At 35.0% G+C, this 10,200-nt stretch overlaps 1 protein-coding gene across 1 annotated transcript; it reads right to left on the reverse strand.

Moving 5' to 3' along the window:
* Nucleotides 1-602: 602 nt before the first annotated feature.
* On the reverse strand, nucleotides 603-7,204 carry LOC134322935 (P2Y purinoceptor 4-like). Its single transcript, XM_063004342.1, has 2 exons — nucleotides 7,200-7,204; nucleotides 603-1,587 (listed from the first exon to the last, which is right to left on the reverse strand). Exons 1-2 carry the CDS (start codon nucleotides 7,202-7,204, stop codon nucleotides 603-605), a joined length of 990 nt encoding a protein of 329 aa, XP_062860412.1.
* Nucleotides 7,205-10,200: the final 2,996 nt, after the last annotated feature.

The following is a 10,200-nucleotide window of genomic DNA, read 5'->3' on the forward strand; positions in this document are numbered from 1 at the left end:
TTAACTTAACTGTGACATGACCTCCTATTTCTTTGTCATTTTGATTAACTACAGATAATGACTTCTCTGTGCCCACATGAATAGGCTAGTTTGATTGCACCCACAAAAACAGAATAAAGGATTTTTACACTGCTTTTATTCAGTTCAAACATATTGTGCATAAACTAAACACACAAACCATTTATAATACAATTAAAAAAGTATAAAGTACAATATACAATTTATAAAGGGATGGTAAACTAGAAGTTTAAGTAATAGGTTTAAAAGTAAGTAATATTCATCAAAAATATTTATCTTACTCTTATCTGATAGCTTCAGGCAAACACATACAGTATACCAATGTCTAAAAACTCATTAATTCTTAAAGACAAATAAATTTTTTTTATTAATGTGGCCAATTGGGGAGGGTTGCTTCCAACAGAAATATACAGCATGCAGGAAAAAACAGGAGCGGTTATAAATATTTAGGTTGAAATACCTTCTTTAAACTTTTTTTTTACATATAAACAAGCTTTAGATGCTTTCTAATTGTCTCATAGACATTGTTAATTAAAACTTAGCGAAATATTAGGACTAATGAAATACTCTGATTTACTTTAGGTTTAGTTTTTTTGGTCTATAGTGGTTGACTTTTTGTCTCTGGCTTGGTTTTTCCAAATACAGAGCATTTGCCTGACCCGGGCTATATAGAACAAGGGCCCAATACACACTCCAAAATATGGAAGGGCACCAAACATAAACAGAGGACCACAGGGAAAGTTCACTGTGCCTTTCCGAATAAGTTCCTGAACTATTAGTAGATAAGGAGCCAGGCCAAGCAGTGGGGAGTACACTATAGTCGAGGGTACCAACACAACCACAATGTTCTTTAGAGCTCTCTTCTTTTGTGGGGAATCATTTTGTACACCAGACTTGGCATCACCTGGGCCCTTTTTACACAATACACGAAGAATGCCCAACAAACAGGCCACCATTATTAAAAACAACACATTCATGATGATCGATAAGTAGATAGCCACGTTGGCGAGGGTGAAGATGAAAGTAAATGTTGCCATCAAACCCGTAAAAATCCAGATGATGGCCGAACAGGCAGCACGGTACTCCCACCTTCCCAGCCTCATGAAAAGCACAGGGTGTGACACTGCCACATATCGCTCTAAGCACATACTGGTCAGCAAGAGGGGGCAGCCAGTGTACATAAGCATGGCACAGGTGTTTGAAATGCGCACAAGTAATCCCAGGCGTCCTTTTACTGTAATAACCATGTCTAGTGGCAGGCTAAGACAATACAGCACACCAAGCAGGGCCATGTTGAGACCTAAAACCTCTGATGGTGACAGTGTTTTCCTGTTCTTCAAAAACAAAAACAGCATGTTTGCATTTGCTGGCAGTGCAAATAAAATGACCGCCGATTGAAACAATATATACATAGGAGAAATTCCCTTTTTGTTGCATTCGTTTAAAATATCTCCTAACGAAGTCAGGGGTCTAAGGGTTGATGAAAGGTTGGATTGGAAATAATCCATAGCTTGAGATATATTTGTTCCGTTTCTTTCCTCTGGTGTAGTGTAAGCCATAGTGAGGATTCTGGAGGGTAAAGAAAAGATTACTTTGAAATACACTACTGTTTAGTTCAAAGTAGAGATCAAGCAAAAACTAAAAAAATATTAATAAACAATAAGCCATGTGTAATTACCTTGTCTTGCAGTGCAACGTATCGAGCTCTCACATACTGTACATTTCTCTTCCTGTTCATATATCCTTTACGTAAAGCATTTTAATATTTGCAATGGATGACTGAACAGACTTGCATGTAAAATGCGATGTACAAATTGTATCCAAATTACCAAGCAGTTCTTTAATGCTGCATACCATATATTAACCACGTATATAAACTATTTATATCAGTAAATGTATATGTTGCTGCCCTATGAAGACAAGTCATCTAAAAGTAATTAATGAATATGTTTCCTTCAGGATTAGAGACTGATAACACCACTCAATAAATGCATAGATGGGCTACAAAATGGAAAGCTAAAATGGCTTGACAAATCAGCTTGCAAATATGTTTTGATCACTTGTTCACAAATGCTTTTCCCAGTTAAAATAAATGTTTAATAAGCTTGCGTAAAAATCTTCATGCCTCATTCTTTGGTTGGTCCAGATTATAAATTATTAAAAACAGAAATGGCAGGGATCAACCAGGATGAAGCAAGCAAAACTCTTTGGTTATAATTTAGCTTGTTGTTGTGAATATGACCCCAAGAACATCACATCAGGCATTTAGGAGCCATAAATGTTTTTTATTAATACTCCCACTGACCATATAAGGTGACAGAAGTTTTGGGTCAACCAACTATTTCATGTTAACTATAACACTAGAGCTTGAAAAGTTGTCGCAGAGGTAAGTGAAAAGGTTCAGATCTTAAAAATAAGCATGCCATTGAGTCAAGCATTTGTTAAATCCATTACAGTCTATTTAAGTGTCCTGGTTTGGCTGTTGAAAGGTAAACTGTTGCCCCAGTTCAAGTTTGTGTGCACAGGGGAGGAGGTTTGGCTGCGTTAATCTGTCTATCAATTCTTACTGGTTTTCATGTCCATACTGCTGAAGCACCTCATAGCTTGATGCTGTCACAGTCTTTCAGTACATTCATTTTTCATCTTATTAGACCATCTCACACAGGGTTGTATCGTGTATGGAGTTCCACAATTTGAAGTACAATTTAAAGTACTAAAATAAACGTACTTAGTATAAGCCATGGAAATGACTAAATAAAAACTAAATAGTTTATACAGTGTTTTTTATAATCAATATATATTTTTTTATAATCAAATATAATATAGTTTTTGAAAGTTTTACAAGTATTTTAAATTGTATGGAACTACTATGTTGATTGATTGATGATTAAAGAAAAACTGCATAAGTGCCAATGAATACAAACAGTGGCAAAATATTATCACATTTTTATTTCTATTTAATCCCATCAGTGTCTAGGAGAAACTATGAAGATGTTAAGGACATTTCTAATTTTCATTTTTTTCCATGGCTCACTTCATCTGAAAGACATTTTAGTCTGCATACCCAGTGGTTTGGGCAAATCTTGATATTGTGTATGCTTCATGTAACTTGAGAAGGATTTGTTTGTGGTGGAATCATTATAATTTTGTGGAAGGTTGACAGCACGGAGCCTAGGCAATGGAAGAGATCAGAGGTGTGTTGTCAATGATCAATACACATATACTGTACAAACCTTATTTCTGAAAAAGTTGTGACATTGTGTAAACGCATTTAAATTCTCTGGACCTGAGCTAATGCCAGATGTCCAAAATACAGTGGAAATATGTGTTGTGGTCAGATGAGTCAATGGTTCGGCTTGTTTTCGGGAAAAATGGACGTCAGATACTCTGTGCCATAAAGGGCTATCCAGGCTGTTATCAGTGAAAAGTGCAAAAGCCAACATCTGTCATGGTATGGGATGTGTCAGTGCCCATGGCATGGGTAACTTGCATATGTGTGAAGGTATTTCTTAAATGAAACATGATTTAATAATACCAACAGTGTAGCTGTTTTTATGAATCCTGTCCCTCCAGGTTTCAGTTTTATCGATGTATGTAAAGCTAACAAAAAAAGATGGTGAATTAGCTATTCTTTTCAGAACATATTCCAGTGTAAATAACTAACAAGAACTGAATTGTTGCAGAGCGTTGGAGCAGCTTGTCCTATTGCATCAACCAGTTCTCACTTCTGCACTATCCCTGTTCTATCCACTGTCTCCCTTCCAGACTGTGAATGTTTTGCGTCATTCATTTGTTTGTTTGTTTTTTAATAGTTTGACCACATTATTTATTTGATTGTCCCTGTTTTTGTTAGTGGCTTTTTAGCCACAGTGTTGTTCTACCTTGATTAAACAACTTGCACTTTGGTTTGTTTTTTATTATTGCAGGTGTCGGGTGTTCACTCATGCAACACTAGCTAGGCGTGACCCACCCCATTACAATCAGTGTTTGGTTGCAGTTGTCGCTTTTAGGGTGGCACAACCAGATTTTAAGTTTTTTACACACCTCGGCACTCCCCTACTCCGCGTCGACACCAAAATATTATGAACTTGATGGTAAAATATCTCAATTCTGTGCAATCTTGCTCTGAGAAACAAGGGTGTGTTCGAAAACCTAGTGAGCTCTCTACATAGACAGCATTTCACGTCATTCTACAAGCACTCCCTAGAACTAGGTTGTTCGAATTTCTAGATGCCTTAAAATGCTGTCCACTAAGTCACCTTAAAATCTGAAAGCTATTATGACAGAATAACGAGGGAGCATCCGATGCTGCCTTAATGGTGAAGGCAATCCCAGCATTCAGTGCGGCACAACTTTTCTCACAGAAAAATAAAAAATATGGTGGACGGTGTGGAGAAACAAACTGAGCTATTTTCAAGTGTAAATAAATGATCATTGATTTTTAATTAGTATAAACTTCTATTTATTTGTTTAACCGTTTTCGGTACTAACTAACCGACTAACTACAGACGGAGATGTTAGTTGACATGCTAGCACGTTGTGCCAACCCATCCCATTGGTTTGAATGGCATGAGGCTAACTGTGTTAGCTTAGTAAGTGAAAACTGATGGAATCGCTGTCTAAGTAGTGCGTTCGAATAACCTGCCTTATAGATCGATGACTTATTAGAATCCTCTCTACTGAGGCAGCTTACTAGGTTTTCGAACACACCCATTGTCTTTAAACCGTGTAGTCGCGTTATTTTGTTTTTAGTACACTAACGCCATCTAGTGGCGATGTTTAACATTACTGTTAGTAATTCGTTACGTCTGTTGTAGATAATGTAATCAAGTGTAATCAGAGTTTGAATCGTTGATGTTTGATGTATAAGAATGGTTTTCAGCCTTCTGTTTTATCTTTAAACATATCTAAATTGGCTTTAGATGGCATTATCGGTGTATAGAAAGTTCTTTTTTTGTTTATTAACAAACATCTGTGAAGTTTGTGTAAATAATTATGGAAGTATATTTAGTAGATTTGATAACTGACCTGCAGGTCACTATTAATGTTGTCCAGTTACTTGTTTATAAGCGTAAGAGCAGCTGTGTTTCAGTTATTACATTTACATTTTCAGCATTTAACAGATGCTTTTATCTAAAGCGACTTACAAGTATGGGACAGTATATTGTCTAAGCAATTTAAGGTTAAGGGCCTTGCTTAAGGGCCCAACAGTGGCAAGCTGGCAGTGATGGGGCTTGAACCAGCAACCTTTTTATTACACGTACCATAGCGTGTGTGACAAAGTGTCATTTGCTCCTATTCAGTTTTACCCTATTCAACTGCCTTCAAATGATTTCCTTCTGTTTTATTTGTATTTTTTACGGTCACAAAGGTTTTTTATTTGGGTTGGTAATAAAGAAGTATTCATTTGACATACACCCCACAGGTGTGTCTAAAACTAGACACAAATAGAAACTTAAATATACTGTATGTGAATGTTAATGCAGATAAAGTTTAAAATGTCCTACTGGCTAAATACTTATATACTTATAAACGAGATGTTTTCTGGACATCACACCAATGTCAGCAGTTATTTAAGCTGTTGTAGAAAAATGGCACTGACATGGCAATGGTTACATCCCTCAGATATTTTCTAAATACTCTATACCAAATAAAAGTAGTTTTACTATTTAATATATATATATATATATATATATATATATATATATATATATATTTTTTTTTTTTTTTTTTTTTTTTTTTTTTTTTTTCAAAAACATACCAAATCAAGTATTAGATCATGTGTACTCACCTTGACTGAATGTAGCTTTTTGTGAATCATTTGGTTTTTATTTCCTGTTTATAGCTCACTTTCTCACTATTAATTAGTGCAGGTATAATTTGTTTTATTGTAAGATGTAACAATGCCCACAAGGGGGCGTTTGCCTACAATTTCTTTTAATTATTTTTTTTTTCTGCGACACATTTGCAGAATTTGCATTCTTGTCTGCTTAAATAAGACAGAACCTTTTCTTCATTCAAAAGACATATTTGTCAGTATTAAGTGCATGTAAATCTCAAACAAATAGCATTTTTGGCCTAGTCAAACCAAGCCACCTACTTAATAAGGCAATACTGTTGTTTAAAATCCAAAGTCTAGCTTAGAAAATTTGAAAGAAAAAACAAAACTGTGTGGATACTGTTTGCTTCATAGTCTTGGTTGGAGGACTATTTTTCTGTCAGCACTAAAACTGAAGTGTCTAAAAAAAATCCCAACAACACTACTGTACCTGCACTACCATTAATTATCACTTTAGTGGCAATATAGTGCTGTGGATGGTCCACCATCCAAAGAACATCTGGTCAGTGGGGTCCTGATTGTCCGGATTGGGTCCGGATGATTGACAAATGGGGTATAGGGGAGTGACAAATTCTACAACAGATCAACAGATAGTCTACAGTAACTCTCTCTACATACAGTATCTCACAAAAGTGAGTACACCCCTCACATTTCTGCAAATATTTTATTATGTCTTTTCATGGGACAACACTATAGAAATGAAACTTGGATATAACTTAGAGTAGTCAGTGTACAACTTGTATAGCAGTGTAGATTTACAGTCTTCTGAAAATAACTCAACACACAGCCATTAATGTCTAAATGGCTGGCAATATAAGTGAGTACACCCCACAGTGAACAAGTCCAAATTGTGCCCAAATGTGCCATTGTTCTTCCCTGGTGTCATGTGTCAAGGTCCCAGGTGTGAATGGGGAGACTGATGCACCACAATAGGAGGGGACTTTTAATAGGAGGAAACTTAATCTAAAAGTGTGACGCAACGAAATTCAGCTGACAGTGACCACACACACACACACACACACACACACACAGGAGGACCAAAGTAAGTAGCCCAAACAACTTTTCGGCTGCAATGTTACCAACAAAACTATGAACCTTCCTTTAGCCGGCCCCTCAGCATTAAGTCTGCAGTTTTAATATTTGTTTCTAATTTTGTAATAATTTTAAAATGTTAACAGTATTATGTACAGTACATTGTGGAATATCTTAACCATTTGCAATCTTCACTGAGAAATGTTCTTTTTGAACTGATTGACAATTCTCTCATTAAATTTGCCAAGGATGAGCCATTACCCATCTTTACTTGAAAAGACTGAGCCTGAAGTGGATTCTTCTTTCATACCCCATTATGATCCCTTCACCTGTTACCAGTTTTACCAATGTTACCAGATCTTAGTTTATTTGTGTCTTGAAATTTCTACTGAAATTCTAAAGTAAGCATTTGAGATCATAACTCATGGAATACTTAAGCACTACAGAGTATTACAGAGATATTAAGGAGAAGTTCTTTTCTGACTTTGTTTTTTTTATGGATCACTTGATCACAATAACCATTTTAGTCTGCACACCCAGTAGGGTAGGCAAATCTCTCTATTGCGTATGCTTTTTGCAAAATGAGAAAGATTTGTTTATGATGGCATGATTATTACTCAATGGAAGGTTGATAGCACAGAGCCATGGCAATGTAAAAAGTCAGAGGTGTAGTCAAGGATATATGCCAATATGGCAAAAAGTATGTGGACAGTCCTGATTATTCGGTTCAGGGGTTCCAGCCACACTAATATTGCTAACAGGTGTATAAAATCAATCCAATACATTTTACCCTTCTAGTTTAACATCTCCTAAGAGCAACATCTCATACAGTATACTGTACTAAATACTGTTGCACTAAATAGTATATTTACAGGGCAATCGATGTGAACAATGTGAACAGATTTGACATATTAATTATTACAGTTGTATGTGGCATGACATCCAGTCCACAGATGTGCTTTTTTAACGATAAAAAAATTAACACAAAAAAATTACATTTATTGTAAAAAATGGTTGGATTTAGAATAGGAACTCAATAGGATATCAATAAGTTATATTTTTTGGACATCACATTAATTTAAGCAGTTATTTAAAAAGTAAAACTACAGCTTTTTGATTTGGCTTATTCCATTTGGAATACATGAAATACATTTTTGTGGTTATTGCCAGCTTAGTTCATCACCTGAGTAGTCAAACATCATCTAAGAGCAACATCTTATACAGTACACTGCACTATTGCACTAAACAGTATATCAGTACAAAATACAGAGCAATCAATGTAAACAAAGTAAACAAATTTGACATATTAAATATTAAAGTTGTATGTGGCATGACATCCAGTTCATAGATGTGCTTTTTTAACAATAAAGAGACACACACAAAAAAAATTTTTATTGTAAAAATGGTTGGATTTAGAATAGGAACTCACGTCAATGTTGATGCAGATGCACTAGCAGAGTTTAATCTCAAGCTGTTTATAAAGCCTACAGTAATTGGTTTGATTACATCCTTGTGTATTTATGACATGCTTCACTGTATTATCATTTCCTACATAAATCTCAGTTGAGCACTATGCTTTGGAAAACTGGATTAGGTTCTAAGCAGCACTTACCTTCTAAACACAATTTACCTAAATAACTGATGTAAGAAGTACTTGTACTCTTTATTATTTTTTTAAATGTAATCTATCAAACCATAATTATGAACAAAAGTAATTTAATCTTGTAATGTGATATTTTGTATAATGTATGCAAACAAGTAATAGAAGACCCTGTTTACACCTCATCATTTGATGCAGTTTAAATCGAGTATGTTTGATGTACATTTCCATACTGGTTGACTCCTGATTAAAATGTTTTTTCCCCAATCAAGCAACACACAAATGAAACACTGATAATGAAGATATTTGTACTCACTGCCATGCAGACTAAGAATCTATGTCCATGTGTCGTCTTTAAAAAATTCCTATTTACTCTTTTCCTAATAAATAGCGACTGTACGAAGTATTTGAATATCAGCAGTGGACAACTGAGCACACGTATCAACTATGAAACATTTTACTCAAATGACCAGGCACCTCCCAAATGAAGTCAATTCTAGGTTGACTATAATTTATATCTGTAATTTAGGCCTGGCCTCTAGTCATGCAACTCAGGGTATTTAGTTATTTAGTTTAAGTCAGATATCAGTGAATAGTAGAAATAATTAATGTACTCCAACATTATACAAAAAATAATACAAAAATGAGTTTTCCTCCTAGATTAGCAAATATTGTTTTGATCACTTGCTTTCATCATTTACAGTGACTGAATAGATCAGTGACATTTTTATATGTGGTAGTTACCACTGGATTTTGTAAAAGGCCATTTTAATTAACAAATATGAAGCTTCAGCAGTGCTGAGTAAGTGGTAGCTAATGAATTTGAAAATTAAAAAGTATATAATAAATAATCATGTGCATTAAGAACACCACACCACTGCTTAGCAGGACTGCGAATGCAAATCATTTATCTTTCTCCTCTAGATGTGCACTACTGGACTATTGAGTCATTATAGTTCACTGAACTTTATGATGTTTATATAACCAGTGTGAGTTGAGTATGTGACATGCAATGTTATCCTGCAAGAAGTAGCTAATTTAATATGGGTAAATTCTGTCATCTTTATTTTGAAACCTAAAACTATTGAAGTGAACAATTTTAGCTTTTGAAATATACTTACGTGGCCCTTGAAATGGGACGTAAATTATTCATACTGCTGAAGGGGAGCAACTGCAAAAGTGCCAATACATAAAGATAAGGACGGAAAGATAATGACAGTAACGTACTAGTGCACAGCTGTACATTTTTCTTTTCTGAATAGAATTAAAAACATAATAAAAATAATAATAAATACATCACAACATATTCTGTAAGGTCTTTCTTTTTTAACATTGAATAAACATACAAATAATTATACTGGTACATCTGAGCTATATACAACAATCAAAGTCACTAAGGTATTCTCCCTACTTCCATTTGGTCCTGTTGGTGACTAGGGGAATCTACAGAAATATTAGGATTTCCTTTTTGCCACTCCAAAACTTTTTTCGTGTGGTTACACATAAGTAAATAGTTTAGTCTAAATACCCAGTAGGGCAGGCAAATCTCTCTACTGATTATGCTTTTTGCAACAGGATTTGTTTATGGTGGCAACATTATAAGTCCATGAAAGATTGCTGGCACGGAGCTCTGGTGATGGAAAAGATGAGAAGTGGTCATAGATATACTGTACATACATTTACAAAATTCATCAGAGTACACTGACTGACT

This window comes from Trichomycterus rosablanca, chromosome 11 (assembly GCF_030014385.1).
Source record: "Trichomycterus rosablanca isolate fTriRos1 chromosome 11, fTriRos1.hap1, whole genome shotgun sequence".
In the NCBI taxonomy this organism is placed as follows: Eukaryota; Metazoa; Chordata; class Actinopteri; order Siluriformes; family Trichomycteridae; genus Trichomycterus; species Trichomycterus rosablanca.